The 13,052-nt window shown below is 40.0% G+C and overlaps 1 protein-coding gene across 1 annotated transcript in view; it reads left to right on the top strand.

Moving 5' to 3' along the window:
• LOC121176663 (adhesion G protein-coupled receptor L3-like) overlaps positions 1 to 11,053 on the top strand; it is a 210,133-nt gene extending 199,080 nt beyond the window's left edge. Inside the window, exons 22-23 of the mRNA XM_041030692.1 lie at positions 1,506 to 1,602; positions 8,375 to 11,053. Coding sequence (XP_040886626.1) covers positions 1,506 to 1,602; positions 8,375 to 9,324 — 1,047 coding nt within the window. The 3' untranslated portion in view covers positions 9,325 to 11,053. The remainder of the gene's footprint in view (positions 1 to 1,505; positions 1,603 to 8,374) is intronic.
• Positions 11,054 to 13,052: the final 1,999 nt, after the last annotated feature.

The raw sequence follows: 13,052 nt of genomic DNA, 5'->3' as shown, positions 1-13,052 counted from the left end.
TATACACAGTGCTTTGACAAGATGGCTCTAACCTCATGCTCAGTTGCTTTATATGAGTGAGACAGGAATGGAAACACTCACAAAGACATGGTTGTTTATTGCTGACTCTGAGGCATCTAAATGAATGTGTAATCAGCAAAGTACATGCGAACCCACTGGCTACGAAAGATTCAAGTTTTTATCTGTCCAAAAAAACCAAAAAGAAATAGCAGTGTCATTTCCAACCCATCTGTGTCTCCAGCGCTGGGGGGACAACATGACGTGTGGTATGTTAACGAGATAAGCTGCGTCAGTATATGTTGCTGTTAGAATATATGAGCTGTGTGTCATCTGGGGCTGACACGTAAGTGCCTAAAACAACATATCCCACAGAGAGAGCGGTATTGATCATAACACCTCTGCGTGGGCTTTTTTCGCTTCATTTACTGTATGATGTGGTGATTAAGCTTTTTATGAATAAATGTCATTCTGCAATGGAGAATTTCAGGAAGAGATTAGGTGCGGGGCTGTGACAGTTGCTCCAAATGTAGTTAATGATGATGGCAGGGGCAATGACTTAATTAAGCTGAAACCTATTGGAGATGTTGAAGGAAATCACAGAAAAACAGAGTTTTAAAAAGCACTGCTACACCGCATGCCTTTACTCTTAAAGCTGTCCTGTCGTTTTTAGCTCGGGGCACAGCTGTCGTGTTATATTTTACATGTGGGTCACAATAAATTTCTGCAGTAATGTAACGATGATACTTGAGTGCAGTGTCAGGGGTCAGCTCCACCCTTCCATTGCGAGTGAGTCATACTTTGACAGGTTAAAAGAAAGGATAATTCCCGCTTATTAACTTGTGGGTCTTATTCTTGACTGTTGGCCATCATTTCTGTCAGTTGTGATAATATTGTACTCACCAAAGTAATTGCTGAGATCTGATAACGCAGGGACAAAGAATATGAATGGTAACACATCATTACGTAACATTTTGCGTATTATTTTCTTTTCAACATCAAAAAAACCTATTACTTTTATTAACATGAAATCTTCTACCAGGCCCCTCTGGCACGGGATAGAAAGTATTCAGCTCTGTGGCTGGATATCCAGCCCCTTAGTCTGAGCAACAGCCCATGGGACTCCATCATAATTAACCAGAATGAACCCTCTTGGAATGAGCCTTTGCAACCCGACACACTGATTCGGAGAGCTTGACTGATGACTTTATTATTGACTTTACCTATCCCAGTACTAATGCTCATCTTTAATTGAAGGTTACTTAACCTCACAGTTGACACATTACATGGTTTAAATACTAGAATCAAGAAGTTGACAGTCTGTTTTTTGTGCCTTTATTGTGTTAGAAAGGAGGCTTGTAATAGAACAGGAAATGTAAAATAAAATGTTGTTTATGTCTGGGTCACATTCATTTAATTTAACTTTTCCTCCACATTTTTAGCTGTATTAGTGAGAGTGTTCAGAGGGAATATTGTGATGTGTTTTGACATGTTGTTTGTCTCCACAGAGCCGCATCCGTCGAATGTGGAATGACACAGTCAGAAAACAGTCCGAGTCCTCCTTTATGACCGGCGACATCAACAGCTCTGCGTCACTCAACAGAGGTACTTGGTCCCGCACCAAATATTTTCTTGAATGACTCCTCAATATAGCGGCCTTCACCAGAGTACATGACTAATGCAAGAGACATGCTTTTCCCCCCATAAAAGAGTCACTATTTCCTTGAATAGTAGTTATAATTGCTTTCCACTTAATATGACACAACGGCTTTAGAGAATCAAAATCTTCTTTTTTTCTTTTAACAAGTAAAGCTTTCAACCACAAACCTCAACCCAGTCAAGGCAAATCAGCCATTTTACAATAGCTTGCCTCAGATACTCAAAATAATTTAAATTCCAAGTGAAAGCCACATTTTTCTACTTAGCTGTTAATTATCACCAAATATTAGAACATGTTGTTAAATATGAGAAATTAGATGCATCAAAACTGCTGTCTAGAGTCATGCAACGCTCAAATAGCTGGGTGTGTTTGTCAACATTTTTGCCTGGATGAAAGAGAACGTGATTGTGAATACAAGGCAGAGATTGAGAGGATAAAATCCTTTGGTGTCATACCGCTTCCGAAAATTGTTTATCCCGTCTGCTATTTTGAAACATCAACAAATCATTTCTACCGTCGAGTCATTTAAAGGAGTATGCAGTGAAAAAGGATTTAGACTTTTAAAGACATCAATCAGAAACTTCTCTAAACAATGAAAAATACGGGAAGGTAAATTTTGATACTGAACATCACATATTTCATCAAACTGTTCATGGAAATTCTAGTTTTTCCCCCCCTGTCGAGCGATGCAATACTGTGCCACCTGACTGCAAAAGCCTTGAAACAGAACCTGGGCATCCTGTCAGGAAAAAAAAGTGCTGAATAACAAACTGAAAAATCAATTCAATGGAATTCCCACTCAGAACCATGTTAATAAAAAGTATTTTACCATAATGCATTTGACAGCAGCACAGTGGATAGAGTTAACGTCTGAGTCTCCCAGGTTCTACAGAAAACAGATAGCAGACTGCATCTCGTCAAATAGCAAACACAGTTCCTGCTGGCTTCCCTCCCTAACACTCTCCCCACTCATCACATCTCCTGATGGAGGGCTCGAGTTCCACACTGCTCATGCTCTAAATTCGCTGTGGGCGCCTGCATGCGTAGACACTAATGCATAGTTAAAATGATGGATTAATGTTCGACACAGGGAGGAAGTGTCAAGATCTCAGTAATTAGGCACTCAGCTTAGCACCATCAACAGATACAGCTTTTATCCATTGTGGAGAGGCTGAACCGGAGTGGGAGGTGGGGTGATAGGTCGGGAGAAGAAGAAAAACCTACATGGGTGTTCCATAAAGACAAAGGCGTGGCTAGAAATTATTAATGCAGTTTAATACCCCTGACTTCTTCCCAGGCTGCATCTGACAGAGACAACACTCACAAGACCTCAAGAGTGTGCCAGGAAGTGCTTTCTGCCATCCCAAGTATCATAAGGAACAGATGCAAATAGAATTGCACTTATCCGTGCCTGCTCCCATGTTGTTATTAAGGAATTATGTGTTGAGGGCCGAATATTTCTTGCTGATTTGTCTTTTTCATTCTCCGCACCCCCCCCCCCCCCCCTTCCCCACAGCACGGTGGGGAGCGAGCTTGCAGCTGACACTCTTGCTGCGCTCCTCTCGAGAGCGGTGTCATGCAATCATCTTGATAGCGTTGCATGTTTAATTTATCCCAGCATTCAGGATTATTGCTACACAATCAGTGCGGTTTTGGAAATTGTCCAATTTATCAAACACAGACACAATAAGTGGGGGATCTGTCACTGGGAGAATTCAAAAGGGGCTGATGTTTATAGAATACACTATAATTAGGGCAAGCAGCAACAAAATTACAGTTTTTTTTTTTCTTTTTTAAATCAAAACAACACTGATTTCCAAGCAAATGCAGAATATACCTAATTAATACTAAACTGGAATTAGAATGATGCTGAAAGCTGAGCCAAAATCAGCAGTGCTGTAAATCTTTTAAAATTTCAGTGCACATAGTCTTCCAAGATAGTAAATATTTCTGCAATTAAAATTCCATCAAAAAGTGTAAGACCAACTTTGAAAAAGATGGGGGAGAGTCAAGGTAATATAAGAATCTTTCTCCATTGGTATGACAGATTCAGAGCATTTGAAAAGAACAGTACACTCTGCCGGAGGATCTAATTGCTGTGTTCTGGTACTTCGGATAAAAGATGTTTACCCGCTCTGGCATAGTGCATACTGGAGGCACATGCATGTATCGCCCTCATAAGTCTTGAATTGGGCTTCTTTAAAAATAATAGCATCATATCATGTTGACAGGGGAGGGAAAAAATCTTGTAAACAGGAAATGAATGCAAGTCACAAACATTTTCAGCACACTTGATATCCCGCGTAATGTATTCAAACACTTGAAAAATAAATTATTTTTATCACCAGTGAAGAAAAACAAACATCAGGGAATCTGCACCATTCATGTTTAAGATTGCAGCCTTCAAATCTGCAGCTAATCACGGGGCTCAGACTGTGAAGGTTGCTTCGGTGTGGTAGTATGTGGTTGGGAAACTGATGAGTCATTCAGGAAAGATCCCGGCAGCAAGTATCTGAGGAAAAGCATTGCATAAATAGAAAATGACCGTGTGTTCTGTTTGTGCAAAGGAGGCGAGGCTGGAGCACACTAATGACCATCTTGACTAAAGAGAGGACATTTCACTTCATTCAGAGGTTATCTCAGCAACAGCACATAGAGGATGAGACCAAATACAGACTTTGCTCTTTGGGGAAAAGGAAATAATATACCACTTCAGCTCATAAGATGGCAATGGCAGAAACAATAATAATGGAGAAGCATGGAACCACTGGCCTCCTCTCCACTTTCATTCCGTTGCTACGCCTCTCAAGCTTTGCATCCTCGCATGGCATATGCCCAGTTTAGGATGATGACGGTGGCAGATTTAACACTTTAAATTCTTATTTTTTAAACAATGATAGAGGGCTCTTTTCTAGCCAGCGACCATTTTGCTAGCTGATGTGATGCATGATGGCGGCTGCTGGCAGATTTTATCAACGACCCCATAGGCCGTCTGTGCGTGTTACGACCCATGGTTATGTTCTGTTAGGTGACTTCAAGCAGCTATAGTAATTATGACAGGAACAAAGTAGGAAGTTAGATGACGTTGTATGTAGAGCGACAAAGGGTCGGACTTGTTGGTTTAGCAAACAGCCTGTTACAACAATTTAGAGCTCTTTCTTTTCTGTTTAACAGCTGAGCCTCAAAGACCAAACAGTGTCCTGAGTGATTAATGTTTGACCGTACATGTGTTGTTTTGGCCATGTCAGTGCTTTTTTTTTAAACTTATATATCTGTTAACACTTGTATGCAGCGTGAATGTGGAGCACAAAAACGAGCTTAAACCTAATGGCCGGCATTAACAACACAATTGATACACTTTCCATTGGTCCCATTAGCCATGTCAGTTCAGCTCTGCCGCTTTCATGTAGCAAAACCCCCTCACATTAATGATCATGTGATCATTTGGATGTTAATGGCTGTCATTGCTCAGCTGCATCTGCCCAACTGATATGAATGTTCTCTCTCTCTTTATCTCTCTGTCTATATCTCAATTTATTTTCCCACCTACCTTTTTTCTGTCTCTACACTCTTGTTCTCCTCTGTTTTTTTTTTTTTTTCTGTCTCACTCTGTCTCTTTCTGGCTGCTCCAGGGGCTATGGCTAACCATCTTATACCTAATGCACTCCTACGTCCTCATGGCACTAACAATCCCTATAATACATTGCTTGGGGAATCGGCAGTCTATAACAACCCTCTGGGCATGTACAACACACAAGGTGTGCTAGCTTCTTTTCATTCTTTAACATTGTGGCTAGAGCAGTGTTTTTTCTTTAATATATGTAGTCCTGGAGAAACTGTGAGGCTGCACATCTTTGTTGCTGCCCAGGATAAGAAGGCAGCTTTATGATGGGAGAGTTAGAAGTAATGGACTTGCACTTAGGCGAAATTCCAGTGTTCACCCTTAAGGGTTTTTACAGGACTTTAATTTAAAAAAAAAAAACACTGCTCTGGATGTTGTGTGTTAGCATTGAACAAACTATAGCTTTATTACAAAAATCCTACAGGTTTGTCCTGTGGGGTTTTTCATTGGAGGTGTGTCCTGGCTTCTGATCAGGGCACGCATTTCGGTTACACTCAGTCATAGCTGTTTGGCCAACAAAGAGATTGTAAAAAAAAAAGAAAAAGGAATCCTCAAAAATGAAGAATGGGTGCCCATAGGGAGCCAGATGCATCCCCAGTCATTTATTTTAAATGTGCTCTAATGTTGTCAGTGAAGCTTGTGTGCCATGTTTTATGTCTCTCTGTTTTTAGTGTCAGCATTTCCTTCTTTTTAATGCACTGTAGGATTGTTGATTGATTGTTGGTTGGATGTGATAAATGTCACTGAATCTGATATAAAAATTTAAAATGCCAGTCATTTATACTGCATAAAAAAGAATAGTCTGAAGAGCAAACATGAGGGTTTCCGTTAATTTAATTCTCTCAGTGTTTTAATATTTTTCTAACTATGGAACTGCACAAAAACTAAAGCCTTAACACCAAAAACATTTAATTGTAATAATTATTCATTCATAGACTCGAAAAGTGGGTCGTTAAATCAACCTAAATTTCATTTCAATCAATTTTTTTTGTGGGACTTTTTTTTTCCAATATCCATGTTATTACACTGATATAAATATTAGATCTGAGTATTAGAAACCACCGCTGATCTGCCAACTAGCAATCGACTTTATTCTGGGATCGGCCCGACTGTTGAAACTGTGTTTTCCTCTCTACAGAGCTGTTATTTTTTTATTCCAACACTCAGCAGTCAATATGAGATTGCTGTAACTTGATGAGTCTGTAAAACTGAGAAACTTGTGTAAAACTGAGATAAAAAGTCATGGAGAGCTTTGATCAGCGGATAATTTATGTATGTGATACAAGCACTGCATTGGAGCTCTTGACAGAGGACTGTAATTCACTAACATTGCCATAGATGTAAAATAAATATCAGGAAGGATGAAAATGCTAATGCATCAAACGATTTACTGGTGCATTTGACGCTTCAGTATCTTTGCCATGTTTTACGCTAAGGATCCTGCAAATCTTCTAAGTCATAGCAAAACGTCTTTTCTTCTGTTTTTTATTAATAGATATGCTGTGGTTCTTTCTGTGGGTACATAAAATTTTGCATGGTGACTTAAAACAGTTGCATCCGAGAAACCTTCTCTTGATGCATCATCAGCATACTGTATGTGCACATTACTCTTTCTACCTGTCACTGTTATGCTTATTGTGTTTTCTTTTCTTCTTTCCTTTCCCTCATGCTGTCCCTAAAAGAGCCCTACAGAGAGACAAGTATGGGAGTCAAACTAAACATTGCTTATCAAATGTAATTGACTTTGGCTTTACTTTCTTTTCACTCGATGCTGACGAAGGGGTAATGAAAAAAAATTGTAATTCCCTTTGGAAGTAATAGCGTTCTTCTACGACAGAGACCTTTGCCTTTTTAAGAGACCTGTAAAAATCAGTTTTAATCACATCCTGAATTCCAATGATTGGTGTAGTTTGCACAATTTGATGTACCAAAAAAAAAAAAAAAAAAAGACTTCAGGCATTTGCTGCTTCTTACAGGCAAATATCCTTTGGCTCATTTGATATCACGCTCTGGATAAGCCAGTACAATTACAGTCAACATTCAGACTCACCTCAACATTTCATAAGGCACGTCAATATAAATTGATCTGTATTCTTTTCAGTGAATATTGAACAGTCGTGCCTTTGTTCATGCACTTAGTTTTTTTTCTTTTTACCGTTCACTTTGATCAAGCCAATATACTTCTCGAAGGTCTCAGAAATACGTCTTGTCAAATTTTCAAGAGGTCAGACTACGGGCCTGACACTTTTAACAAGCTGGACGTCCTTGTCTGAGGTGGTTTGAATAATCGTCAAAAATTTGCTTTGATGTTGAGAGCGTGGACTTGGTCAGATTGATAAAGTGAAATTTACATGTTCATGCAACGGAGAGAAGAGAAAGTCTCCTGGTTTGATTTTGAAATAGTTCAACTAATTCATGTTTATGATGATAGTTACTCATTTTCACATGGATAAAGCATACAATTAATTTTTTTTCCAGTATTATATTGTTATATTGCGATGCTCACATGGGACAATATGGCTGGGGTCCAGATTTACAGCTGGTGCTCTGGTTTGTGTTTACTTTGTGAGGTGCTAAATGCATGGCTGTGTTTTTTTTCCTTTTGTCTTTGCTTGCTCAGTGCATAAGCTTTGTGTTTTCGTGCTGTGCTTGTGCTTTGTGTTGCTGTGTGTCGCACATATATCTGTGTTTTCACCACTGCCATAGAATAACAAGTTAAATTGAATGAAAAGTAAAACTTGGTATTAGAAAATCTTTTTTTTTTCCTTTTTGTGTAACAAGGTAAGTGTGTATGATGTTCATTCACAGTATATAGGCTTCTAATGTAAATACAATGCTTTATGTCTTATCTAAGCCAAATGCTGTGGGGTCTTTACTTCCTCAGAGTGCACTTTAGAATTGTGGATGACACAAAGTGCTGAGAGTGCTTGTGGGTCACAACATATTTCAGAATAAAAGGGCTAGAGTATTTGATGGGTGTAATTTGTGTTTATAAAAATGGCTGACATTTAGCTGTGGCAATTACATCCCATCAGATTTCACCCTTCTCATTCGCCCACTCTACCCCCCAACCCAACCCATGTTTGTCATTCCAGAGGGAATCCTGAACAATGCCCGGGATACAAGTGTCATGGATACTCTACCACTGAATGGTAACCATGGCAACAGCTACAGCATCGCCAGTGCTGAGTACATGAGTGACTGCGTCCAGATTATTGACCGGGGCTACAATCACAAGGAGACCACCCTGGAAAAGAAGATCCTGAAAGAGCTCACCTCCAATTATATCCCCTCCTACCTCAACAATTCCCATGAGCGCTCAGCCGAGCATAACCGGAACCTCATGAATAAGCTGGTCAATAATGTTAGCAATGGTGGCAAGGACAGTGGCTATGGGATGGGCTTGGGAGTGGGGATGGGCATGAATGTTGCACTGAGCCTGGATGACCACTCCACCTTTGGTCCGCACCACGACGAAGGCCTGGGCCTGGAGTTAATCCGCGAAGAGTCTAATGCCCCGTTGTTGCCTCAAAGACCACCTCCTTCCCTGCAGGCAGTGGACAACCTTCACAGTCACCTCCACCAGTCAGTGCCACCACCACTCCCACTGCCCCACCACCCCTTCTCGTCCGCCACCACTTCCTCCTCGTCTCGAAGGAGGATCCCCCAGGAGAACAGCGAAAGTTTCTTTCCCTTACTTACTAACGAGCACACCGAAGAAGAGGGCTCGTCACCCACCCACAATCACCAGAGAGATTCTCTCTACACCAGCATGCCCATGCTGCCTGGCCTGCCCGATGTGTCTGCAGAGTCTGCTGATGGCTCCAAGGATGGCGGGGATGCCAAGAGCCCAGAGGCCAGCTCGGACGACGTTTACTACAAGAGCATGCCCAACTTGGGCTCACGTAACCACCTGCATCAGCTGCACTCCTACTACCAGCTAGGACGGGGCAGCAGCGATGGCTTCATTGTGCCCCCAAACAAAGAGGATCTATCTCCAGAAGAGGCCCACCAGGAGCCCTCGCACCTGGTCACCAGCCTATAGGCCCAAACACCCTCCCACTAGTGTCCCTGCTATTACTGTAGTCCTTCTCTTCCCCATGTCCTCTTGTTCCATCAGTCGTTGGCAGTGGTAGCCTTTCTTTTTATTCTGTGTTCCGAAGACTGAGGCGGAGCAAGTAACTGTACTCTCGCTGTTACTGACCACAACCAGGATCATAATTGCGACGTATGGGGGGGCTAAAATGTGACTAGATTTGGTTAGATAATGCGGGAATCTGTTGATGTTGTGTCCACACCCCACCCCCCCAGACCCTGTGTGGTTTGGCGTGTTTTGTCTCGGTGTGAAAAGAGACAATTACTCACACAGGATTTTTAGGTCTCAGAAATAGAGTCTGACAGAACTGCATTGCCCCGAACTAAACAAGTCTAAGTTATAGACTTCACCAGAATAAACGGGAAATTTAAAAAAGGACTATTTTATTATACTTCTGTATCTATATTGACTTTTTGAAAGATTTTCTTCCTCTTTGGTGAGTTGCAGCACATTTTGTTTGCTGAAGTGTCCCTTCAATGAAAATAAAGAGAAAAAAAAACAAAAAAAAAACAAACAAAAAAAAACACCACACACATTTTGAACAGTTACCATGAAAGAATTATTGATCGTATGCTTTCAAGCATAGCTGTTCTTTTTTCTTTCATTTTACTGTAATAACAGTTGTTAAAAGAGGGAGAAAAAACTAATAAGAGAATTATGAGATATTTCTATGTAATTGTACAGATAACTAGCATTGCACATAATAGTATGCTTTTTTTGTTCCGAGCAAACCCTTTGTCTCTGTAAATGTAGTGGTTAGGAGCAATTTTGTTCTGTTGTGCTGGCCTTTCTGGGTTTCTGGTACCAGTCTGTTTTTTTTCTTTTATCACTTTCCAAGAGATGACCATCTAAATAGAAACAAAATAACACAAAAAATATCACAACAAAACACTTATTGTGAAGGCATTTTTGTGTAAATTATTCACCTATGTTTTCAGGTCTGTTTTCTGTTTCTGTTTGATTTCTTTTCGCTGTTTTCTTTCTTTCTTTTTTCTTTTTTACTGTGTAGATAGCAGAGCTCTGATTCACAGATCATTGAGGAGACAGATTCAGTCCAAGTTAATCATGAGGTGTCCCTCAGAAAGGTTCATAGTGCATTCTGCATCTCTATTGGTATTCAGAAAATGCTTGTGCTTCTCAAAAAGAGAACAAATTGAACATTGATGAGCACTAGGCACTTGTACAAAAAAGAAAGATGGCTGTTTTACTTATTAAAGAAAGAGCTTTTGGAGTGAGAAAAACTGGAAGTGTTTTTCTTTTTCTTCATCAAGGAGAAAATATATTTATTTATTTGTTCAAATAAACAGTAATAAAATGGAGAATGGAAGTAACTCTAGTGGCACAGATAAGTTTTTATTATTGGCTATGATTATGGCTTCTTATTTATTCTTTTTTGTATTGGTTTCCAAGTTGAATGACCTCATAACAAATATTTGTTGTAACAGTGAAACTTGTTTGCCAACAAATAAATTACTGATTAAGATTTATCACTTAGCTACGACAAAAGTTCTGGTGTTTTGTCTGGGTCTTGGAACACTTTTATATGGATAACAGTGAAGGACCTCCAGATGATGGAACGATCAATTCTTTTTTTTAATTATCCGTTAATATCCCTCATTAGCCCTCTGTCCATTTCAGTGCCAAATACATTTGGCCCAGCAACAGTGGATGTGCTCTGTATGCTCTGGTCTGCTTTACAATAGAAGCAGTGATTTCATAAGCTGTAATAAATATTTCAATATCATTGCTGGTGTAACCAATTAATTCTTTACAGATATTGTATGTTTAACATGAGTTTGATCAACTGTGCAGGGAGACGTGAAAGTCACCGGGGTCATTCATCCAGGCAGAAGACGTGAAGACGGGTAAGTATGCTCTGTCCTACAGCTACTTGTCAATCACAGTGTTTTATTGTTTCATGCTGTCAAAACTGAAAAAGGTGCTGATGGGCCACGATCACAATATAATCAACATATTCTTCCGCAGTAAGTAGCTACGAAGAGACAAATGTTTTCATGAATGCTAATGTTGCTCTGTGTAAATTGGCAGCCATTTGCTTGTGTGTTAAGCACTGCATCTTTATAAGGTGATGATTTTTTATATATATGTAAATATTATTATTATTATTAACGCATATTGTATGAGAACATGAAAGGAATCTGTATTTGTATATCCAGTTGTCATTTTAATTAACCTTTTCCAGTTATCTTAACAGCGCTCAGGGCACAGTCATACTGCATAGCAAAGTTCACTTCTTCAGTATTAAGTGTCTCTATTGATGCAGACACAGAGCAATATGAGCATCCCATTGGAGTTGTTCCTACCCACCTGATGAATGTAAGATCAGTATTTACTTGCCTAGTCAACCACCTCCTGAGAAAAATATCCGGGTCTTTAGTTTGGGAAATGTTCTGCTCAGTTTTCCAACCACACATGGAGAAGGGACTGAATAGAAAATATAGAATAAGCAAATTAGATTGCACTTATATACTGTATCATTACTGCAGTAAACCTAATTTACTAGACTCTTTATGTCCTAGTGTTCTATGCAGTAAACATTCCCACTGGACTACTGTTTTCATTGTAATGAGCCTACTGTGTGATAAGCAGTTGCAGACTTTCTCTACTTGTATCTCAGCATGTTCGCCTATTGTGTTATTATGTTTTACTATTTCGTGCATGCTAAGTGTTGTAGAATGAAAGGAAGACGTGAGCCCACTGTCACAGAGCTGCCTCTGTGATGGATGAGTCATAGTGAAATATTTCCGGAGATATGTGGCTCCTCTTATTACAGCCTGGATTATGCGTCAGAAGTGGGGAGCCCGAGCTCTGGTCCCCTTTCCGGTCCATATGCTTAAGCATGAATCTTCACTCAGAGATATGACTTGGGTGGACAGGAAGTGCTCTGGCTGTCACTGCTGCATCACTTTGACTGGCATTTGCCAACCCGGCCGAGTTCATGAAATGTGCTGAAGATGTGATTCCACATTCCACACCACTTTCTTAATGAGTTGTTACGCAAGCTCATAAGCCACCCGAGGGCCCCGACGCTGCCCAGGAACGTGCTTGCATGGCACAAAATGCCACGAAGAATGAGCAGCACTGCAGCTCACTTCCCTGTGACTTTGGGTACTTAGATTACCACACAGATGTTTACTGACACATAAAATGATACAGTTTGTAGTCAGCGTACAATATTGTGAAGTCAAACAGTATCTTTTATTTACGCTGTTTGCTCAAGTGAGAATGTTTTCTGACTAGCACAAGTGTACAGTATATTGATTTTACTGCCTTAGCCATCAGACTTTAGATTGAAATCCTTAATTGCTAAAGGTTTTCTGCTTACCTCCTTAAAGTAAGTGTAGACATGTGCTCAATGCTCTTAAAGCAAAGGGCTGTGAAGCTCCCAAAGAAATAATCAATGTACAGGATTTGTGTCAGAATTTATTTATTTTTTTAAACCTGTCACATGGGAACACACAGCCATCTTAAAATCTTAAATACTGTATTTCTTTGTACTCCTTTTACAGGTTATAATACTGTAAAGGATTAAAAACATTTTACAAACTATGTATTTCGAGCCCCTGATGAAGTTCTCTCTGGAGAGCTGTTTCGTTCGACAGTCCATGTGACTGGATATATCCTTGTTGCTGACAGTTAAGGGCGATGTCCACTTT

This window comes from Toxotes jaculatrix, chromosome 23 (assembly GCF_017976425.1).
Source record: "Toxotes jaculatrix isolate fToxJac2 chromosome 23, fToxJac2.pri, whole genome shotgun sequence".
Taxonomy (NCBI): Eukaryota; Metazoa; Chordata; class Actinopteri; family Toxotidae; genus Toxotes; species Toxotes jaculatrix.
The sequence above is the reverse complement of the archived record's forward strand: the minus strand, read 5'-3'. Positions and strand labels throughout refer to the sequence as shown.